Source organism: Sturnira hondurensis, unplaced genomic scaffold, assembly GCF_014824575.4.
Source record: "Sturnira hondurensis isolate 20B ecotype Veracruz unplaced genomic scaffold, ASM1482457v3 Scaffold0009733, whole genome shotgun sequence".
In the NCBI taxonomy this organism is placed as follows: domain Eukaryota; kingdom Metazoa; phylum Chordata; class Mammalia; order Chiroptera; family Phyllostomidae; genus Sturnira; species Sturnira hondurensis.
In genome coordinates this window covers 5,686,252-5,709,172 of record NW_028082364.1, presented here as the reverse complement: position 1 = coordinate 5,709,172, position 22,921 = coordinate 5,686,252, and the positions used below count along the sequence as shown (strand labels likewise).

The window sequence follows — 22,921 nt, the reverse complement described above, 5'->3', positions numbered from 1 at the left end:
CACGTGGCTGCAGCCGAGAGGGGGGCCGGGTGGTGGCACCCAGTGGCAGCTATGAAGTCACAGGACAGAACCCCCCACCATCGGCGCCCAGCAGAGCACCCCCCAGCCCCGGAGGGCCCCCGCGGCCGCCCACAGCCCGGGAGAGCGCAGTCCTGGGGAGGCTTGGTGGACACAAATATAAACCTGGCTGCGCACGGAAGCCCCGCGTTGTCATGGAACCGACAACTGCGATAAGGATCAAAGGGACCAGAATAGACGCCCGGGCCCGTTTCCCACTTAACTCTGAGAATCTTTTTTTCCCTTAAACTCTGGGCTCTCTCGTCCCTCTGAAGAATATTCTAGATGCTGTAGTGAGACACCCCCCCCCCATCATAACTGAATGCAGCACTTCCTCCTGGGACAGAGCCCCCTCCTCACCCCCACCCCTACCCCCGTCACCACGTGACCCAAGCCAGGCCAGTCACCATTCTTCCCCAGGAGTCTTCTCCTGGGGACAGACAGAAGGATGGGCCACCCTGAAGGACGAAGGCGGTAGCCGTCAGCAGGGCTGGGGCTGGCTGGGGAGCGGGTCCCACCTTGCACCTGTACGTGCAGCTTCAGCTGGTGAGCACGTCCCTGGTTGACAATTCTGTGCGGAGAATCATTGCTGCCACCCACTCGGGCCTGACAACAGCTCCGTCTCACAGCCCCTATGCCCGAGGCCCAGGGAGGAGGCGGCACTTGCCCGAGGCTTCCCCCTCTTCCTCCCGTCCAGGGAGAGAAACCCAAAGTGCCCCCCTCCCCCGTGCCCTCAGCGCCCAAGGCATGGGAGGCAGCCACACGATCAATTATTAAACGCCCCTTAAAAGCCCAAGAAAACAGGGATGGGACTGCATGGGAAGCCATCTGACCCTTCACAGCCTTTGGCTAAAAAGGGAAAATTGGGCCTGGGGGCATTAACCCTCGGATTTGGGGAACTGAGGAGTCCCGGGGGGGATCTTCGGCCCCTGCTGAGAACAGGAGTTTGCAGACCAGGAAGGGGTTTCCAAGGACGCTGTGTCCCTCTGACATCTGGTGGGGAGTGCACTGTGTGACCTTTGACACTGCCACCAACCCCGACAGACAGACGCTCCAAATCCGTCACTCTCCTGGGCCCCACAGACTGATAAACATTCGAGAAGGAGCACCCAGTGGGGACCTCAGCTGGGTGGGGAGCTCCTTCCTGCCCCCCCAACCCGTCCACGTTTACCCGTCCTCAGAACGGCTCACACACAGGCAGGGGGCACTGCCAAGGTGTGCTCACGGAGCGTGACATTCTGTGGCTTCACTTCTCTACGATCTGTCTTTTTAATAACCCCCTTTCTTCTCCATCCTTTCTCTCCACCAGCCTTTTCTCCCCCGAACCCGTCCACCCCGCCCCTGCCCGGGGCCAAAGGGCATTGCAGGTCCTCCCCGTGAGCCTGGACTGGCCTCTGTGACCGCCACTGTGAACAGTACACAGAGGGGCAGAGTGACAAGGACCCACAGAGAAGGCCACCGCGCTGGGACTGCCCGCCTGCGTCTCCCGCTGCCCCGGGAGACTGCCCCGTGAGCCCTGAGCTGTCCCGGTGTGAGTTTCCTGTAGCCCCTGCAACCAAGTGCCCCCAACCGGGGTACGGGACAGCACAGCTGAGCGGGGTCCCCCCAGACTCACACGTGGGAGTCCCAGCTGCAGGGACCTCCGGAAGGAGCTGTGTTTGGAGATGGGCCTTTCCAGGGGGGGTTAAGGTGAAAGCGGGTTGCCGGGGCAGCCTAAATCCGATAGGGCTGCGTCCTATGAGAACAGGTGAGGACACAGCCACATGAGGACACAGGGAGTCCACCTGCCCAGGGGAGAGGCCTTCGGAGGAAACAGCCCAGCCCGCACCTGGGTCTGGCTCCAGCCTGCAGGGCTGGCCTCCTGCTTCGCTTGCTGACTGAAAGCCCTCCCGCTCTCACCCCCACCCCCACCCCCAGGGCAGACAGGGGGAGAGGCTTTGTCACCAATGTGCACTTCGGCCATGGCCACCTCCATCCACCCCTTTCCCGGTATCTCAGGGACCACAGAGCTCAGCGGCCCAGATCAAGGTCACCCAGACCGTCACGAGCAAAGTCATCCGCCTGAAGCCTATTAAATCCTTAACCGCATTAAGGGACACGCATTGAGTTCCTTTAATCCCCCGAAAGGATCAGGAATATTCAGCCAAGATAAGCTCCTTCCAGGGGGGACAGAGCCACCTTCCCCCAACAATAGGCTTCTCCGGAACCGGGACCCACCCGGAGGGCAGAGCGGCCCCACTGGGGTTTGAGGGCCGGCTGCACCCCACCTGCTCCCAGTGGGGTGACTTTCTGAGAGCCAGGAAGGTCGCTGGGGTGGGGGTGGGGGCGGAGGCAGATGTTCTGGGACAAGCAGACCACGTGAACGAAAGTATCCAGTTTGGAGCTCGGGGTCAGGCCGGCCCCAGCGTTTGCAGGGCCAAGGAGCGGAAGGCCCACACGGCCACGTGTTCAAGTAGCCAAGGGTTTTAACTCCAGAGAACTAGCAGAGAGCAGAAAGGGGGTGGTGATCCTCTCTGTCCCTGTCTCCCTCCCTCCTCCCTTCCTCTGCTGTGCTTCCCTCCCGCCTTCCACCTCCATCCCTGTCTGAAAGACCCCAGTCATCCCTCCCAGTCCTGGACCCCCAACAAGGCCAGCTGCCTGGAGAGGGGTCTGGACCCACGTTCTCCTTCCAAGGAGAGGCAGCCCTAGCACGGGTCACTGGGCTTTGTCACACGTTTCTGGGTTGGTGAACTGTAGCCTCATAAAGCTATTTCCAGCTTTGAAACAAAGGAGTCCCCTGGTAAATAAACCCCAAACACCAAAAGCCAAGGCCAGCACTGCCTTGTCCACCACCCTGCTAGCCTACCCAGGAGGGGCTGGGACTGGGGCTGGGAGCCAGGAGAGGGGGGCAGCAGGAGACAGGGGCAGGCAGGCAGGTTCTGGGGACACCAGGGCTGGGCAGGCCGCTGGGCATCACAGATGCAGGTACAGAGGCCCAGAGGGGGCGCCACCCTGCCTGGGGACACACAGCCATGGGTGCCAGGCAGCCCTCTCGGCAGCCCTGGGTAGGGGGGGCGCCAGCGACTGCTCCACTGTTTTCCCAGCACTTGGGAACAGATGGCTCCAATTCCCACCCACGGAAGCCAAACATTTTCCCTGGTTACCCTGCTAATTTGCTCACAGGCCTCCTCTTGTAAATAGAGAGTACAAAGGCTCCTTCACGGCGGGCTTGCATCTGCCCCGCGCATTCCGACTCCGCCCGAGAGGCTGCCGCAGAGGGAGCCCAGGACAGCCCAGGTGAGGCGCGGGGGTGGCCGTGCGCCCGGCGGCCATCAGTCACAGGGAGGGCGCTGGCTCGGGATCTGTGCGCCCCAGCCCCGGCGTGGCCACGCCCTGTGAGCCTGGCTGGGAAGCCGGGGTCAGTCCCTTAGGCTCACTGGCTGGCCCCTGTGTTCTCACCTGGGAAATGGGCATGTCGTCTCCAGAGCATCAGGGTGGGCTGCTGCGCAGGCGTTGCGGGCACCGAGGTGTCTGGGAATCCGGCCGCCCTCCCGCCTTTGTCTGGCGTGGGCACACTGGGGCCAGACCCCAGGACCGTGTTGCTCTGTCCCCCACCCTGGCGGCAGTCCTGTCACCCAGGCCCCTTTCACTTACCCAGCTCTCCTTGGGACCTGGGCAAGTACCTTCCCTTTTCTGGGCCTCCTACCCACCTGTGAAGCGGGGTGTCACTGAGCCACCCGCAGGTGACATCTGGTACCCAGTGAGTGCTCAGGGGCGTCCCTACCCCATCAAAGTCAGGGGGCTCCTTGGGGGCCGGGCTGTGACTTTACGCACGCACAGGAGTTGGGGGGGCGGTGGAGGGGAGTGTGTGTGTTGATAAGCAGATGAGGGGAATTGACTACAATGGTGGGTAAAAGCCTGGGGAAGAGGCGCCTTGGAGTGGAGGGGGGTGGGGTGAAGCCAGTGGGTGTAGGGTGTGGCTGGCGTGGGGGAGGGCTGGGAGGGTGGGCCGGGAGGGACTGGCCGGCATGTGGGGTCCAGGATTAGCGGCAGCACGGGAGGGTCTGGGGCGTCAGGAGCTAGGAGATTGGGGCTCAGGGACAGCGGCAGGGCCCGCCCAGAGGCTGCCATCTCCCAGCCGCATCCTCCCAGGCGTAATGAAGAGCTGCTCTTCCTGGTAAAAGCTCCTGGCGATCGGCCAGGCAGCTCCCGCCAGGCAGCTCCCGCCACATGCACTGCCACCGACCAGCCTCCCGCGACAGCCCTGGGGGCCTTTCTCCCACCTCGCTGGGGGCCTGGGTACCCCAAATGTCCGGAGGGGTGGGGAGGCCCAGGAGGCCACATGTGGCTTGGAGACCCTGTCCTCGAAGCCTGGTCTGGAGTGTGACTCCCTCTGAAGCTCAGGCTTGAGGGTGGGGGGTGGGGTCCAAAGGACGGCACAGCCACAGGGCAGGCGGGGTGGCTGCAGGCAGAGGGGACCAGAGTCTCGGGGCCTCGCTGTGTGACTCCGAAGCCCTCCGCCTCTCCGAGCCTCGGCTCGCCCTCGGTCACCATCCCCTCCCACAGCCACCGCTCGGCTGGAGCCCACCGTGCACCCGGCCCAGAGCCCGCCCCTCGCTGGTGGCCTAGCACCGACCCCCACCCCATCGGGCTCAGCCCCCACGGCGTCCCTGCCCCTCTTCAGAGAGAATCTCGGCCTGCGTTTGCTGTTCACTGGGGCCCGGGTGGTGGGACCCCGTTTCCTCTGGGTCTGGGGGGTTAGCCGGCAGCGCGGTGGGCAGAGTGGGCGTGGCCCACTCCGCGGCGTTTGCCTGCAGGCAGAGTGGGCGTGGCCCAGGCCGAGCTGGGGGCCGACCCTCCTTGAGGGGAAAGGGTGGGTCTTGTCTCTGGACCTGGGGCTCCGGCAGTTCCAGGGGACATTCTGTTCTGTACACAGGCTTTGAAGGAGGGCGGGGGAGACTCAGCGGCGGGGACACCCTCGTCCCACTTGGGCGTTCCGAGGCCTGGCCTGCCTGGTGCACCCAGCTGGCTGGCCCTGGACAGCACCCCTGCAGCGTCTGCCCCGCCCGGCCGTGTCCTCAGTGGGCCCGTCCCTCCCGTCTGTGTCTCGCTCTCGGCTGCGTATACAGGTTGATGGGAAGATTCTAATGGGCTTTAAGTTAATAACTCGGGAATAATTAGGTTTGTGCTCCGCGGGAAGCAGATGGCACAGCCTCTGTGGCCGGCATCAGCCCCGCTGGCACAGTGGTGAATCGGGGTAAGGGGCACCCCTGGGCTCTCCTTATACTTCTTCCTCCCCAGCGTTTTATGGTGAAATCTGTCAACATAAGAGCCGAGAGGGTTGTGCGGTGAACACCCGTGTGCCCACTGCCTGCGTCTGTCCGTGGCCAGTCCCCACCACCCACTGAGGCCTCTCAATTCTGTAATGCAGTTCAGAGTTGGGGGCAGACGTCAGGACACCTCACCCCGAGCATGCCTGTCATTAGCTAGTGGTCGAACTGCGCTTTCGGTTTGGTTGGGTTGGGTTGGGTTTGGTTTGGTTTGGTTTGGTTTGGTTTTTGAGGCAGAACCAAAGGGTCACGGGTTTGATTCCCAGTCAGAGCACATGCCTGGGTTTCAGGCCAGGTGCTCACTAGGGGGCGCTCGAGAGATAACCACACATTGATGTTTCCCTCCCTCTCCCACCCTTCCCCCGTCTCTCAAAGTAAATAAAATATTTTTTAAAGGGCCTTGTCCCACAGCCCAGAACAGAGAGAGGGGGTCAGGATGTCTTGGACAGGCATGAGTGCAGTGTTGACCTAATGTCCATCTGGTACACGGGAAGCCCACCAAGCTTTTAAAGGAACTGTGCCAGCTTGGAGCAGAGCTGAACCGAGTCCTGGAGGTGGGGCCTAGGGCACAGGAAGCTGCCCGTTCCCGTGAGTGGGCAGGAGAAGGCTGGGGAGAGGTGGGCCAGGCCGGAGCGCTGGCCCTTGGGTCTCAGCCCTGCAGCACTGAGGCCCCACAGGAGAGAGCGAGCGGGACAAGGACACCTGTCGGAAAGCTCAGCCTGCCTCAGGAGGCAGGTTGAAGGGCACAGTGGGACCAAGGAAGAGGCTCTGGTGGTCATCCTACCAAAAGAGAGTTTGGTGGGGCGACTGTGAAGCCCGTTAGAACAGTCCCCAGCCTCAGCTGGTGTGGCTCAGGGAATTGAGTGCCGGCCCATGCCAGGGCACAGTCAGGGCACAGGCCTGGGTTGCGGGCCAGGTCCCCAGTAGGGGGCGCAGGAGAAGACAACTAATCAATGTGTCTCTAGCACATCAATGTTTCTATGCCCCTCCTTCTCCCTTCCTCCACCCCCCAAAATAAATAAATAAAACTTTTTAGAAAAAGAACAGTGCCCAGCGCTTGCTGAGTGAGGACAAAGCAGGTGCCTTGGTCCCCGGCGGTGGCCGCTCCCCGCTCGCTGTGTCCGTGATGTAGACCCGGCCACAGCCTCTCCCAGCCCGGCTGCCTCCGTGAGCCCAGCTGACAGCGCAGGGCTTTGCTCCCACCTGTAACCCAAGTGGTTCAGTGCGGTACACACTGAGAAACGGAAGTCACGGCCACGTGTGTGTGTGTGTGTGTGTGTGTACGCACGCGCACTCACCAGGGCACAGACAAGTCGACACATAAAATCAGCCATCACACACATTCTGCTGCACCTTCCACTTTCTAAAAGCTACACAGTACGTCTGTACATCACTCCGTATTCGCACGAGCGGAGCTGCCTCCTCTCTTCTCACCGACCACACACAATGCCGCCGTGCGGACGGACGTTCCCCTTGGCTCTGACCTGCGGCTGTTATCAAAAAGCCGCGATATATCCCTTGGCCATAAGGCTTTGAACAAATATGCAAGTGTTGTATAGGGTACCTTCTTCAGAACAGAATTAATGGAGCAAATGATTTGTGCATTTAAAACTTTGATTGACATGCCAAATTTGCTTCCGCAGAAGCTGCATAGATTTACATTTCCACCCCCTGCACGGAGGGCCTCCCTGCTCCCTGCTGGGGATGACGTCAGACTCGCTGGGTCTGCGGACGTGCTGAGAGGGAAGCGGCCTCTCTGCTGTGGAGTTTGTTTTCAGTCCTCTACCCGAGGCCTTTTTTTTATTGCCTTCTCGCGTACGCCCAAACTGGGGATTGAACCTACGATTTGGAGACGTGCCCTGACGGGAAATCAGACCTGTGACCTTGCAGTCTGTAGGACGATGCCCCAACCAACTGAGCCACACCAGCCAGGGCTCAATGCAGTTTCAATCTGTACTTTTTAAATTAGGTGTAGACTGAGGCAGTTTCTCATGTGTTGAGGCCACTGTGCTTCCCTTTTTTATTTTTTATTTTTGGTAAATTATCATTTTATATACTTTACTCATCTTTTCTATTGGTTCTTTTTTTCTTGTTGATTTGTAGGTGCTCTTTACCTATTGAGGAACTAGGCCCACCAGCTGTTGTACGTGTTGCAAATATTTTCCCCACTTTGGCATCATCTCTTCCATTGTTTTGTATGATGGTTTTTTCCCTGTATACACTTTATATTTTTTTAAGATTTTATTTATTTACTTTCAGAGAGAGGAGAAGGGAAGGAGAGTCAGAGAGAAACACAGATTTGTTGCCTCTTACATGCCCCCAACTGGGAACCTGCCTGCAACCCAGACATGTGCCCTGACTGGGAATTGAACAGGTGACCTTTTGGTTTGCAGACTGGAACGCAATCCATTGCACCACACCAGCCAGGGCTACATTTCACATTTTTAATGAATAGTCAAATGTAGTGGGGTGTTTTTTTTTTCTTTTCACTAATGCCTTTTAAGTTTTGTGTCTTGCTTAGAGAGAACTTTCTACAAAATTATTAAAAACTAAAATCTGGCCCTGGCTGGTGTAGCTCAGTGGATTGAGCATGGGCCTGTGAAGCAAAGGGTCACCAGTTCAATTCCCAGTCTGGGCACATGGCTGGGTTGCGGGCCAGGTCCCCAGTAGGGGGCATGTGAGAGGCAACCACACATTGATGTTTCTCTCCCAGTCTTTCTCCTTCCCTTCCCCTCTCTCTGAAAAGAAATAAATAAAATATTTCTAAATAATGCTCTTTGTTTAAAAAAACACTAAAATTTGCATTTTGGGGGTTGTTATTTTTGTTATTGTTTTGGTTTTGGTGTAAGGAATGAGGTAGAGATCTGATATTTTTAAGATGTATTTATTTGTTTGTTTGTTTTTAGAGAGAGGGGAAGGGAGGGAGAAAGAGAAGGAGAGAAACACCAATGTGTGGTTGTCTCTAAGGCGCCCCCTACTGAGGACCTGGCCTGTAACCCAGGCATATGCCCTGACTGGGAATTGAACCGGCGACCCTTTGGTTGGCAGGCCAGCACTCGATCCACTGAGCCACACCAGCCAGGGCAAGATCTAATTTTATTTTATTTTCAGATTGTCACCTAATGGTGCAAACACCATTTATAGGGTAATCCATCTTCTTCCCCCTGATGTGAAGAGCTATCATCATTTTTTTAAAAAAGCGCTACATCAGAGCATGGACTGGCTTCTGGAAGCACATCTTGTATCCTTGAAGGGGTTCCTGTCCTCCAAGTCAAGCTCCAGCTGCAGGTCGAGAGCTCTGTCTCTACTCTGTGTCCAGCAAGTTGGCCCCTTGTGACTCCTTGGTCCTTCTCGCAAATTCCTTTTCACTTGTGAACTTCAGAATCAGTTTGTCTGCTTCCAAGGGAGGGACATCTTGCTGGTGTTTCTCCTGGGCTTCTGTTAGATACGCAAACTGACTTAGCAAAAAATGACTCCCGGGTCACACTCTTAGTCAAAAACGACACCCGTCTACCCACTTGTCTTCCCCTGGCTTTTGAAAAACGTCCCTTTAAAATATTTTCACAGAGGCGTTGAACATTTCTCATTAAGATTATTCTGGGGAATCTTATCTCTTTGGTTGCCGTGGTAAATGAATCTTTCCTTCCAATGCATTTTTCTCACGGTCGGGTGAAGGAGGAAGGCTGCGGAGAGGGATCCCTTAATAAGAAGTTTTCACTGGGGTCGCTTGGTTCCTCCGGCTAAACGGTCCTCTCCCTTACGGGCGGCAGTAACTTAACCTTTCTGGCCCGGTGTACATGGATCCCGCCTCCTTCTCTGGTCTCAGGACGCCAGCCAGCACTCCCAGGCGGGGGAGGGGGGTGGAGGGAGGGGAGCTAACGTCAGAGCCAGAGTGGGCGCCCAGTCTCCCCGATGCCCAAAAGTCCGTCGGTGCCCAGGTGATCAAGGTTTCATCTAAATTAAGAAGCGCTTTACTCAGGGCCTTGTACGATGCTTCTTTTAGAGTGTTGTGGGATGTTCTGAATTTATTGCGTTGCTGGATTCTGCCAATGTTTCATCCAGGACTTCACGCTGCTGTTCACGAGTGAGGCTGGTCTGTTGTCTCCTAGAGAAATTTCTGATGGGTGTCGAAGTGAAGTCTTCACTTCACCCCGAGGCGCTCTCTTCCGAAAGCTTGGCAGGACTCCGTTTTCCGGGAAACTGCCTGGGCCGGGGACTTAGAGCAGACAGTGGTGCTGGCTCTTTAACCGGCATCTTTATTTCCTCGCCAGTAACTGCCCTGTTTCATTCTCCTCCTCCCCTGACAGCGGCTTGACTGCGCACTTGGGTTTCCCCAGAAAATCATCTTACCGTTTTTCCCTTTTTTTTGGCCCAAAGTGCAGAGCGTCTTTGTGCGTCTTTTCGTTTCCTGTTTGCGCAGCCCGACACCCTTGCACCGTCACCCACATTATTATAAACGCTTCGTGACCTCTGTGCGACTCTGGGGTTCTCTGCCTGGCGACACTATTCCGCTGGTTTTCTTGGGTTTTCCAAAGGTAACAATGTCCTCGTCTCCCAATGACATGACTATCACTCAGCCATTCTTCTTGGGCAGCTGGGCTATGTGCAATGTTTGGCTCTTAGAAGAACCATTTTCGTATTTAGAATTATTTCCTTGGGCTAGATTTTCTGGATCAAAGGGTGAGCCTGCGTTTTAGGCCCATTTACTTTTCCAGAAGGTTGTTCCCATTTGCACTCCGACCAGCAGGCTGGGGCTGAAAACCTAGGACAGGGCGCGCCCCCACCTCCGAATACCCCCCCCCCGGGGCCGTCCCACTGCCCCCAAGACGCCCTCCAGCCAGCCCACCCACCGCCACTTTACCTCTCAGAGCAAGTGCAGCCCCAGCTGCGGGCCAGCAGCACTCGGGGCCTCCAGGGGGGTGTGGGAGGAGGGTCCCCGCCGGAGGAGGAGCTAGCGTGAGGAAAGGGATGAGTGGGCATCCTGTGTGGGTCCCACCCCGGTGACTCGGGGCTCGCCTGCTTCCCACGCCAGGGACCGGGCCAAGGGCTGGGGACCAGGCAGGGGAGCGCGCAGGGAGCCGCGGCAGCCCCTGGACGCCGCTGGAACCCGCAGGGACTCCGGCCCGAGAACTCCCACTCAGCCCTCAAGATTGGGAGTCTGGTCACCGGACAGACCGGTGCCACCCACCGGCCCTCCCACCTCCCCCCGCCCCCCGCCCCCCGTCCGCGTCTTAGGCCTCCTCCGGGCGGACCTGGGGTGGCGGCGGGGCGGAGGCGGATGCCGGGCCCGGGTACCCGGAGGGGACGGGTAGGGTATGGGAGGTGGTGGGCCAGGTCACCGCGGGTCTCTCGGGGTCGTCCGGCCACTAAACCCTCCCCGGGGCGTTGGAGTCCGGCGAGACCTCAGCCTCCGCCGCGTCCCCACCCCAGCGGAGGCCGCGAGCCCCGGGGGCGGGGAGGGGGGCGGGGGACGGCGGGCGGGGCCCCGCGAGTGGGGCGGAGCGCGGGGTCGGCGGAGCTCGCCGCCGCCTCGGATCCCCCGGGACGCGCTCGCCGACCCGGGGGCCGGCGCACTCGCGCCCGCGGAGGACGTTGGCTGCTCCCGGCCCGAGGCGGGGTGCGGGGTGGGGGCCGCGGGGCACAGCCGACCGGGGCGCTGGTGCCCAGGGGTCCCGGCGCGGGGGCGGCGGGCGCAGGACGGGGTCCGGCGCGCCGAGGACCCCCGGGCCGACCCGACCAAGGTAAGCGGCCACCGCGGAGATGGCAGACGGGCGGGCGTGCGACCCGGCTGGGATGCGGAGACCTGTCGGAGCCTTTGTCTGCAGCGCGCGCGGCCCCACTCCGCGCCGGTTCGGGCCGCCGCGTCCGGGGGAGCAGGCACGAGACACGGGGGAACCCAAGCCCCCCACCCCACCCCCCGTCCGGAGGAGGGAGCTTCCACCCCGCCGCGTCCAGCGTCCGCACCGGGCCACCACCTCCCCCGCCCCATCAGCCCATCTGCGAGCTCAGCTACAGACTCGGGAGGGGGCAGGGTGGCCGGGTCTTGTGCCACCGCGTTCCTCGGGACGGGACGGGCTAAGGAAGGGTCCTTTTACCTGAAGCCCCCCTGTCCCCTCACCCTTTCCCCCCGCCAGCCCTCTTCTGGCTCTTGGAAAAGCCTCGGAAAGAGGCGGGCCTCTGCTAGGGGTCACCTCGCAGTGGCCGGGGCGTCTGCCCTGGGCCTGGGGGCGCAGGCCTGGAAACCAACTTTATTGCTGATGGACCCAGACAGCGGAGTTTGAGGGGATTATGCCGAAAGCGCCAGGAAACTACAGGAACCAGGATAGGGGGGTCGGGGTGTCCCAGCCACCAGCCAGCGCCTATGGCCAGTGCACTCAGCTGTCCTGGGGGGCGGGGGAGGGAGGCTCCAGAAAGGGGGTGATCAAAGGATCCTGAACCCACCTTTCTGAGGGCAGAGGCGACAGGGAGGCAGTGAGGCAGCCGGGAGGGCTTGGCTGTGGAGGGAGCAGCGGAGAACTCCTGAGCCGGCCTAGGCCGGGGGCCGGGGCCATCCAAGGGTGTCCAGCTGCTCGGGGCTGTGGCCCACAGGGAGCGTGAGGGCTTCCCACACAGAATTCAGGCTCCCCTGTCCCCTCCATGGGCACGCACTCTGGAGGTGGGACAGAGCCCCCAAGGGGCCAGCCTGACCTTGGGGTGCAGACGCCCAGTACCTCCGCAGCACCCTGGGGTGCATTCAGTCACAGCCGAAACAGGGGAGCCACTGGGGGTCACCCTGCTGCATGGCCCCTGCACGTGGCTCTCGGTGCCTCAGTTGCCCTTTCTACAAAGTGGTGGGTGAGCCAGGTTTTCGGCTCTGTGAGGGTCACAGCGCCCCCAGGCCCCCAGCAGTGCCGTGACGTGGGGCTCGTGTGACTGCCAGCACCTCCTGACCGCAGCCTTCCCTGTTTGGGAGGGACGTCACCCTCCTCATCCACAACATGGAGGGGGTGGGGAACTGAGACCCAGGACAAGCTCTGGGCTGTCCTGGCTACTCTTTAGGGCAGGCATGGAGGGGTCCCGGCAGGGTGGGGGGCAGAGGAGAGCCCATGTTCACGTTCCAGATTTTAATTAAAGGGGGACACAGGAGGGGGAGGAGGGGGTTGCGGTTCCACCTGAGGCTCTGGGCTAGAGTACGTGGGGCCTGGGAAGGGTGTACTGGGGGCTGGCCACCTGGGGAGGTGGGGGCAAGTTCGCAGTCACCCCACTCCCGCCCATCATGTGTGCAGTCTGTCCTCTGCCCAGTGATGCGGTGTTAGGGGACATGGGGCATGTCGGGGGAAGCCAGAGTACCACCCCACCTCCAGGAGAGGGTCTGAAGGAGCATGCGGGGACAGGCTGGGGCCACTGGAGGCAGAGGTGGGGCCGCCTTCCGGCTGCATGCTGAGCACGTCCACCTCCCCAGTGGCGTGGCCTCTCAGCTGGGCAGAGAGCTCACGCGGAGGCCCAGCGTGTCTGCACGCTGAGTCTCTGACCCCCGTGCTAACCGGGCATTGGGGGGCGGGGGTGGGCGGCCTCCAGGGCTGGGCCCACTCTGTCCTGAGCAGGTCGTGCGTGAAGCTGGGTGAGCCTCGGTCTCCATGCCTACAGGGGGTGGCCCGGGTGAAGACCACAGTCATTGAAACCCAGGCTGAGTGCTGTCTGGAGTCCTGCTCGGGGCCCCGGCTCGGGATGTGGCAGGAGGCCCAGGGCTGGGGCTCAGGAAAAAGGGGGGCTTCTGAGGGGGCTGTGTCTGGCTTCCCGGCCCCCAGAAGACAGTGGAAAGTCTGGGAAGCCAGGCAGGGGGACCACGGGCCTGGGGAAGGCACTTGGTGACCTGTCCAGTTGCTCAGGAGTGAGGGAGGAAATGAGCCCGGGGTCGGGGGAGACCTCACAGACACCTGTGAGCCCACCTCAGAGACATCGGTCGTAACCCGGGGCACGTGGGGCCCCTCGGGAAGTGGTCCCCCTGCTCCCCCGCAGGTTCTCCCACACATGCTCACGGGGACTGGAGACCAGAGGTGCCACCCTCAGGGCCCGGTGCACGGCCTCCTGTCTCTGCCTCAGACGCTCTCCAGGGACAGTGTGCCCTCTTTGCAGTCAGACAAATACAGGTCATCAGAAAAGCAAACTGATATGTGTCTTAGGTAAAAAACTAGTCCCTCCACCCCCCCCAGGGCTGTCTGGGGGGGTCTCTCCCAGATCAGTCAGCTCCTTCCTGGGGCTCGCAGGTTTGAGCTGAAGCAAGGGGCATGGAGGCAAGACCTGAGCAAGGACGCTCGGCCAGTGAAGGTGGCCACCCCCAATGGGGCCTGGTGGCCCGGAGCGTCCACCGGCCTGAGTGTGGGCCAGGGCTCCCCGACTGACCCCCCATGAGACTGGGGCGGCAGGGCAGGGGGCTCGTCCATCCTCCAGCCCTGTGGTTCTGGCCGTCGGAGGGGTGAACCCGGCCCCTCCCCCGCCAGAGGGAGGTGTGGCTTCGCGGGTCTGACCTGCTGTTCTGCCCGCCCGCCTGCCCGCCCTGGCAGCCCGCCTCCACCTGCCTCTCCACCCCCCACCCCCCGTGCCCACTGCCGCCACCCTCACGAAGGCCTCTATCATATCATCTTCCTAACACACAGACCACGTGACTTCCCCACTGGCTTGGGTCTGTGTGCCCGGCTGCACTGCCTCAGAGCAGGCGGGGACAGGCCTGGTGACAGGACAGTGACCAAGGCTCCCTCAGCCTTCCTCTCTCTCTGCAGTGTGGGCCGCCATGGGCCCCGTGGGCAGCCAGTGCCTCCAGGAGCCCAGCGTGGGGGGCACACCAGCCAGGAGCGTGGTGACGAGTTTGGGCTTCGACAACTGCCCGCTGGAGGAGGCGGCGGCTGCAGGGGTGGCTCCTGGCCAGGGCGGCACGGCCAGGGGAGCCCCGATTCTCACTGACTCTGGTGAGTGAGGCTGGAGGCAAGGTGTGCGTCTGGCCCGAAGCAGAGATGGCCAGGGGAGTGTCAGAGACAGAACGGCAGGCTGCCACGGGCTCGGGAGGTCGGCTGGATGAGGTCGACTAACGGGCCCCATGGGGGGCCTTGGCACCTCCACCTGCGGGTTGCATCCCTGGTGCAGGTACAGAGCCAGGCCGAGGAGACTCCCTCTGCCCAGGGGTCCCGTGACCCCTGGTCCAGGCAGAAGGTGACTTACCCTCTGACCTGTGTGTAAAACTTCTCTCTGAAGTGACACAGCTCACTTCGGTCACATTCGTGGGCCAAAGCAAGCCATGCCTCACTTCAGTGGAGACGGGAGAGCGCCTGGAAGCAGGACCAGCGTGAGGCGCAAGGCCTGGTTTGGGCCTGGCTGTGTGACCTCGGTCTGGGGCCGGGGGCTCTCTGAGCCAAGCCGGAAGGAGACAGGCCAGCCACCTGTGGGATCACCTGCAGGGATGGAGGTCCGAGTGCGGGGCTGACGTCCAGCGCACCAGGGTCAGCCCCAGCTCCACGCCCTCTGCTCACTCAGGGACCTCGGGCAAGTCATTGGTTTCTGGAAGTAAGTCATTGGTGACTTCCTCTGGAAAGGGCAGTGGCTGGTGCCATTCTGCACAGACACAAAACCCAAAAATGTTGCTGAACACTGTCCCGGAGTGAGCGCTCATTTCTGGGGGGCTCTGGTTTATACTAGCCCCACTCTAGGCCCGGAAATGTGGTCTCCTCTCTGGTCCGCCCCCTTCTCTGTGCCCGTGTGAGTGGACGGAGCCCAGCCGGGCCCACGCGTGGTGCCAGCCTCCCCCTGGCCTGGTGTAGCAGTTGACATTATGGGGCAGTGGCCACAGCTGCTATGGCCATAGCAGTGGGTGGCGGCCACGGTGATTCTAAGTAAAGTGGCCTTGGGGACAGTGGCTGGATCAGTGACAGTTCAACCAGAGACAGGGCCAGTGGGAGGTGCACAGACAGACAGACGGTGGACAGACAGACATACAGAGACAGACTCAGGGTTTAGTGCGGGACGTCAGCTCTCCTGGGTGGAGGCTGGCCAAGCCTGTCTGCAGTTTCTGGGCCGGCGGCCAGGCCGGACCCGGACAGGCTGGAGCCCCAGGAGCGTGATTCTGATGACAGGGGTAGCTGTGGCAGCGAACGTGGGTGGTGGCCACCGTGCTGGTGGTGGTAGTGACAGTCGCCATGGTTGCAGCCGCTGTGAAGGCAGGCACAGTGGCTATGACGGTGGTGACAGTGGCATTGGCAACCATGGCTGTGGAGAGCAACGGAAGCCAGAGTGGTGACAGTCCTGATGCTGGGGGACCTGATGGCGGTGGCCATGGTGACGGTGGCTGTGGTGGTAGACTACAGCCTGGGGGGCAGCTGTGGCCCCAAGTGGGCTGGTCCCCCTCTAACCCCGGTCTCCGGGGGCAGCAGCAGAGGGCCCGGCGCCCGATGACCGCTACCACGCCATCTACTTCGCGATGCTGCTGGCCGGTGTGGGCTTCCTGCTGCCCTACAACAGCTTCATCACCGACGTGGATTACCTGCACCACAAGTTCCCAGGTGGGTCCCCCTGGGCGCCCCGGCCACACTCGGCCCTCGGAGGCTGCCCGGCCCACTCCGGAAGCCCTGCAGGCAGGACCCCGCTCGGGGAGCCTGTTCCATCCAAGTCTGGGCTCAGCTCCCTGCCCTGAGGACCTCGGGGCAGCCCCTCGCCCTCTCTGGGCCCTCAGGTGAGGAGGCAGTGCCTGGCAGGGCAGGTGCAGGGGGTGGGGGCTCCCCCTGGGCACCTGTTGCTGGCCTCCCCCACAGGGACCTCCATTGTGTTCGACATGAGCCTCACCTACATCTTGGTGGCGCTGGTGGCTGTGCTGCTGAACAACGCACTGGTGGAGAGGCTGAGCCTGCACACGAGGATTGCCGCAGGTGTGTCCCCCCGGCCCTGCCCCCCACACTGGGATCACCTCGGGCCCCACCCTGGGTCCCCAGCTCTCCCATGCGTTGCCCGTCCTGCACTCCCCTTGTCTATAGAATGGGCGCCACCTCCTAGGAATGCTATGGGGTTCTGTGCATGAAAATAAGGTCAAGCGTGTGGTGGACGCAGCACCCACAAGCGTGTTACCTGCCCCTGGGGAGGTTTCGTGGGCCCCACGTTGTCCAGGGGCCCAAGCCCTTCCCTCTGCCTACTCTGCCGCCCTCCCCCTGCCTCTCTGTGTTGCTATCCAGCTTCAAGGTTCTGCTCACACAGCACCTTCTCCAGGAAGTCTTCCAGGTGTCCCTCTTAGACCCCGAAGGTGTCCCCTGCTCTCCAAGCATTAAGAGCAATGGCAGAGAGAGGGCACCCCCAAACTGGTGCCAGGAAAGAGGTGGGCAAGTGGGAGCCCCCAGCCCACCGCTCGCTGCCCTCTCTTCTCCCCACAACAGGCTACCTCTTGGCCTTGGGCCCCCTCCTCTTCATCAGCATCTGTGATGTGTGGCTGCAGCTCTTCTCGCGGGACCAGGCTTACGCCATCAACCTGGCCGCTGTGGGTACTGTGGCCTTCGGCTGCACAGGTAGGGACGGGGGGGGGGGGGACTGAGCCCCCAGGGCCCCACTGCAGTGCTGGGGCCAGTTACACAGGGTGAACGGCTGGTCCTCCCTGTTCCCTGCCCCTCTCATGGGGACATCCAGCTTTCAGGCCCAACTCTCACGATGCCTCCTCCAGGAAGCCCTTTGTGGTCAATAAAACCAAGGCTTCCTGAACTACTGTCCCGAAGCCGCCCAGGGTACTCAGGTCCGTTCTGTTAAAAAATAAAACGTGCTGGTAGGGACCAGGAAACCAGTCTGCCAGCCCCGCTCAGGGCTGAGCTAGGCAGGGACTTGCCTGGCTGCGGACTGCCAGCCAGGGCTGCTCATTTTCCCGTGTTGGTCAGGATGAGAGGCGTCATGCTGCAGTAACGAGTAAGCCCAGAAAGCTCAGTGGCTGCGAAAAACAAGACTTCTTTCTGGCTCCCCACACCCAGCACGTGGGTGGGACTCCACGCAGTGTCCCTCAGCAACGCAGGGTGACTGCGGCCCATCAGTGACACAAGGCCTCTCTGGTCGCCACTGCTGGGGGAGGGAGAGACTGGAAGTCCCTGTGGGCTCTTCTCTGCCGCGTCCAGAAGTGACACGTGGCATCTCCACTCATGTTTCATTGGGCACACGAGTCGAGGCACCCAGCTGCCCCAGGGTGGGCATGTGGGAGGCAGGACGTGCCCCATCTGGTGGCCAGAGCTGTCTCCACTGCCCTGGGAGGTGGTTGGACCCCACGCCTCCGCCGCCACCTGCGGTGTTAACCTCAACTTCCCCGAACCCGGACCAGCTGGGTTTTGTTCAGTGCTGACGCGGGGTGTCTCACGGCTGCCCCACCCCCTCTCTCTCTCAAGTGCAACAATCCAGCTTCTACGGGTACACGGGGATGCTGCCCAAGAGGTACACCCAGGGGGTCATGACCGGGGAGAGTGAGTATCAGCAGGCCTGGGGGGCGGGGGCCCCTTCCTGGGGAATCCACATGAGGTGCCTGGACCGAGGCCGAGCTCAAAGTTCTGGGCCCGCCTGGCCGAGGACCTTTGTGCTGTGAAAGGCTGGTGCCCTGCGTCTGTGTGTGTTGTGTGCGTTTGTGCATCTGCGCATGTGTGTGCGGGCCTGTGAGAAGGTTAGCTCTCCCCTCCCACCCCACCCCTGTGCCCTCGAAGTCAGTGCCGCCCCTCAGCAGCACCTGTCCCTGGAGCACCAGCCCACGGGCCACCCCAGTTGGCACCGCCCCCCCTTGGTTTCTCGATGTCACTTTCCAAAGCCCACCCACCACCTCCCACCTGCCCCAGCTCAGTGAACAGCACCCTGTGCCCTGTGCTCACACCCGAGACTTACCCAGCAGCCTTGGACTTGCCCTCCAGCCCTTGGTCCAGGCGGCCGACTCCCCCTCTGCCCGGAGGCAGCACCACCCTCAGCTGGCCCTTTGCACCCGGGCACGGGCCCCTGGGTGTCCTCAACCCCCATTCTGTGCAGGGGCAAGGGGCCTGGGGTAGCAGCGCCTGGGGCTGGTTCCTTTCAGCAGGTAGTGCTCCTGCCCACCCCGGCCAGGGCGCCCAGCCCCTCGTCTCTGCTGCCCCCACCGCGCTCACTGTGGTCAGCACTTTGCTGAGTTGTTTGCATTCTCTCCCCACCGGGCCCCAGGAAGACAGGCCCACAAGTGTCATCCCCGCTGTGTCCTCAGCAGGCATGTGACAAGTGCTCCCCGGTGTGAGCACAGTGTCGGAGGGAGGTCTGGGCAGGGCTGGGTGGACCGGGGTGGAGGCAGAGGGCCTGGAGCTGGGGCGGGAGCGGGGCTGACAGGCAGGACAAGCCCAGGGTCCAGCCGAGCTGGGGTGGGTGTGCAGGGTGAGGGGCCGAGCAGGGTCCCAGGCCCACGCCCCCCCGCAGGCACGGCCGGCGTCATGGTCTCCCTGAGCCGCATCCTCACCAAGCTGCTGCTGCCGGACGAGCGGGCCAGCACGCTCATCTTCTTCCTGGTCTCCGCCGGCCTCGAGCTGCTCTGCCTCCTGCTGCACCTGCTGGTGCGGCGCAGCCGCTTTGTGCTCCACCACACCGTGCGGCCCCGCGACAGCCGCCCGGGCCACAGGGCCGGCTACCGCGTGCACCACGACGTGGCTGCCGAGGACATCCACTTCGTAAGTCTGCGGCTCCCACCCCGCCTGCGTCCCCGCCACGACGCCCAGGAGGAGCCCGGGGGCCCCGGGCACAGGCTCTCCCCAGTCCCCGCGAGATCCCCCAGGGTGGCCTTGCTGTGCTGTGGTCTCCGGCTCCGCCCCACGGGACCTCCCTCCTCCCGTGGAGCAACCTGCCATCCCTTAGTAGCACCACACGGCTGTGGCCTGAGCCCCAAGAGCAGGCAGGCCCTCCAGTGCTGTCCTGGGGCTCCCCCACGCCCTCTGGTGGCAGTGGGGCTGCACAGTCCCCAGCGGGCCCAGCGTGGCAGGTGAGGAGGCCTGTGAGCACTCGAAGGGTGAGGCTCAGGAGAGGGCAGGGCTGGGCAGGGAGAGCCAGGGTGTTCTCACAGACGTCAGTGCGGCCACTCACCAGGGCCCTCGGCTGGGGACACTGCAGTGAGCCAGAGACGCTGTCCCTGTCGGAGCCCAGACACCCAGAGACGGGCAAAGGGTGGTGTGCCGGGAAAGAATGGAGACCGGGGCTCTCTCCAGGGTCAGGGCGGCCGCCGAGGAGTGGTGTGGGCTGAGCCTGGCCTGTGGGCAGAGCGGAGGCGGGAGCAGCCACCGGAAGGGCACTGGGAACAGAGGAGAACACTGGGAAGGCTCAGAGGCGGGCAGGAGCCCCGAGTCTGGGCGACAGGGAGGGAGTGAGGGCAGGCAGCGGGCCGTGAGAGGCCCCCACCTAAACCCTGCCCCACTCTGTCCTCCAGGAGGACCAGGGCCCAGCCCTGGCCAGCAGCGTGTCCCCGAAGGGCAGCCCGGCCCACGAGGTGGTCATCCGTGGTAGGGGAGCCTACATGCGCTTCGACGTGCCTCAGCCGAGAGTTGAGCGGAGCTGGCCGTCCTTCAGAGGTGGGGGCTGGGCCCCAAGCCCGCCGCAGCCCCCGTGGGAGGCGCTCAGGCAGGGGGTGGGGCCGGGTGCCGACCCCTGGCCTGACCTCGGCCCCTCCCCCAGCCCTGCTGCTGCACCGGTACGTGGTGGCCCGCGTCATCTGGGCGGACATGCTGTCCATCGCGGCGACCTACTTCATCACGCTGTGCCTGTTCCCGGGTCTGGAGTCCGAGATCCGGCACTGCGTCCTGGGCGAGTGGCTGCCCATCCTCGTCATGGCTGTGTTCAACCTCTCCGACTTCGTGGGCAAGGTGGGCCCCCCCCCGGGAACGGGGCGCCGAGGAGGGGGCAGCAGACCACCAGGGCCACCGGGGATGCCATGGAGAGGTCCCTGGGGAGGGCAGGCCCTGCACCAAGGATGCAGGAGGCTCCTGGGTGTGGAGGGTGGAGCCCGGCGTGTGCCGGCCTAGGCCAAGGCCTCGAGCGAGGCCCTGGGGTGACCTGTGTCCCAGAGGTCAGTGCAGGCTCCTGTCCCCCTGGGTGACGGGTCTCTGACTGCACCAGGAGTGCCCCAGAGAGGCAGGACCTCCCCCGCCCCCGCAATGGCCACTGTCCGCTTTGAGTGGGGGGAGGGTCAGGGGTCAGGGGTCAAGGCTGGAGGCTCCAAGCTGCGGGTTCTGCAGGCCTGCCCTGGGCCCTGTCTGGATGAACGGGGAATGTGGGGCTCAAGGGGTGGAGCCACTTGCCTGGGGACACACAGCTGGAAGGTCTGAGCCACTCGGGTCTGTGCTTCGTGAGAGCAAGTGGGTTCCCCTGTTCGGGGGCCCATCCCTTTGGGCTTGGTGGCCTCCTTTCTCAGACAAGGTCTAGAGCCCTACCCTGCGAGGGTCCTGGGGGACCGAATGGGGACATGGGTCGGGGACTGGTTTGCTGTAGCGGGGGGTTGGTGGGTTTTCATGGACGAAGCTGGACCGAGCCGGGACTACCCGGGGACGGGGGTGCGTCTGGCGGCCGTGGAGCACGAGGGGGAGGCGGGGCCCACACGCCTGCTGCCGCCCCGCAGATCCTGGCTGCCCTGCCCATGGACTGGCGGGGCGCGCACCTGCTGGCCTGTTCCTGCCTCCGCGTGGTCTTCATCCCCCTCTTCATCCTGTGCGTCTACCCCAGTGGCACGCCCGCCCTCCGCCACCCCGCCTGGCCCTGCGTCTTCTCCCTGCTCATGGGCATTAGCAACGGCTACTTTGGCAGCGTGCCCATGATCCTGGCCGCCGGCAAAGTGGGCCCCAGGCAGCGAGAGCTGGCAGGTAACGCCCCCCACCGCGGCGAGCGGGCAGTGTTCACTGCGTTGCCGGGGCTGACAGTGCAGAGGAGACAGACAGACGGACAGATACTAGAGAACAACGGGGAACAATGAAGCAGAGAAGTGAGTCAGGTTCACGACGCCAGCGGAACAACCTGGGGGGGCGGGCGCTTCACCGAGGGGATGACTTTCGAGCAGAGACCAGGAGGAAGTGGCAAGGAGGCCAGCCGTGAGACAGGGCAAGGGGACAGCCGGAGCAAAGGCCCCAGGGCAGAAGAGCTGTGTGTGCCGGGGGCCGGGGCCGTGAGGGGTGAGAGCGGCTGGGAAGAAGGTGCAGGATGCTGTTTTGAGCCCACAGGGCCAGCCGACGAACTGGGAGAGGGGTAGGAAAGGGACTCTCAAGTTTGGGGGCTTGAGGCAAGAAGGTAGCACAGCTGAGAGGGGGCGGGAGCTCCCCTGGGGGCGGGGCCAGAGTCCAATTCTGGACACCGGAGGTTCCAGAAGCCCACTAGACACCCCACGCCGTCCATGACCAGGAAACAGGTCAGGCCTGGGCCCCACATGGGGCTGTGCTCGCCCAGCCCCACCCCGGGAGCTGGCCCTGGTCGCCTGCTTCACACTCGAGTGGCCGGGACTTCCACTCCAGCCCTCTGTCAAGAGGCTGCATGGATTCGGGTTTGTCTGTGTGTGCACACAGCTGCTGGGGTCCCAGGAGGCCGCAGGCTGCCCCACCCCCACCCCCTGCCAGCTCTGGTCTTGTCCACAGGGAACACTATGACCGTGTCCTACATGACAGGGCTGACGCTGGGCTCTGCCGTGGCCTACTGCACCTACAGCCTCACCCGCAACAGCCACCAAAGCTGCTTGCAGACCTCCGCCAGCAACGCCTCCTTCCCGGCCGGTCTCTGAGCCAGCCAGCCGGCCCTGCCCAGGGAGGGCCACCAAGACCTGCACCAGGGCCCCCAGGCCGGAGGCCGCCTCCCCACCCCAGCCTGCCGTGCCTGCGAGCCCTGGCCACCTCTCCTGCCAATAACGCCACCCTCTCTGGGCCCCGCTGCCCACATGGCAGCCCCAGGGTTCCACCAGTTCTCAGAGGCCTCGAGGCTCTGCCCAGCACTGTGCTCTGCGTTCCATCCCATGCCCGCTCCTCACCCTCCATCTGCGTCCAGTGCTCCGTGCGGGCCACTCACAGCCATCCCCACTCGAACAGACCACCAGCCAGCGCCCCCCTGGTGACCCCCACTGCCAGGTCAGCACTGAGGGCCCCTTGGCCCCAAGCACACCGCCCACAGCCTGTGACTGAGCCCTTCCTCCACTGGGGGCCCTCCTCATGAACATAAGGGGAGAGGGCTAGCCCCACTGTGTCCCCCGGAGGCCCCTTCTCCCCCCGAGCCTTACGCCCTGGTTCTGCCAAACATCAAGTTTGCTGCGGAGGAACCCGAGCCCTGGGTCTGAAGGGTGTCAGGCCACAGTCTGTGCCGGTCGGGCGCACCAGGACCCTCCTGATGCCACAGGCCTGGGGGCTTTGACTCCTGTAGTTCCTCCCTGTCTCCGATGCAGGAGGGCAGTTTGGGGGCTGCAAAGCAGCGCCCCACACCCTGGCTGAGGTCAACTCTTGTCCTAAGCTTTGGTCCCCATCCAGCAAAGCGGAAGAGACAGAAACCTGAGTCCCAACGTGTAGGAAGGGTGGAGGCCCCAGGTTGGTTCAGTGCCAAGTTAAGGGGAC

The 22,921-nt window shown here is 62.8% G+C and overlaps 1 protein-coding gene across 4 annotated transcripts; it reads left to right on the top strand.

The window, feature by feature from the left end:
* Window positions 1-3,246: 3,246 nt before the first annotated feature.
* On the top strand, window positions 3,247-22,570 carry SLC29A4 (solute carrier family 29 member 4). 4 transcript variants are annotated; one of them, XM_037057893.1, is made up of 11 exons: window positions 3,247-3,333; window positions 14,126-14,311; window positions 15,764-15,895; window positions 16,145-16,258; window positions 16,757-16,885; window positions 17,741-17,815; window positions 18,777-19,024; window positions 19,774-19,915; window positions 20,019-20,206; window positions 20,959-21,199; window positions 21,962-22,570. In XM_037057893.1, the coding sequence occupies exons 2-11, from the start codon at window positions 14,137-14,139 to the stop codon at window positions 22,102-22,104; spliced, it is 1,587 nt and encodes a 528-aa protein (XP_036913788.1). In that variant the 5' UTR covers window positions 3,247-3,333; window positions 14,126-14,136; the 3' UTR covers window positions 22,105-22,570. The 4 variants fall into 4 exon arrangements, with proteins under 4 accessions (XP_036913788.1, XP_036913791.1, XP_036913790.1 ...); XM_037057896.1 differs by lacking the exon at window positions 3,247-3,333 and adding an exon at window positions 10,998-11,107 and having other exon boundaries at window positions 15,767-15,895; XM_037057895.1 differs by lacking the exon at window positions 3,247-3,333 and adding an exon at window positions 10,998-11,107.
* Window positions 22,571-22,921: the final 351 nt, after the last annotated feature.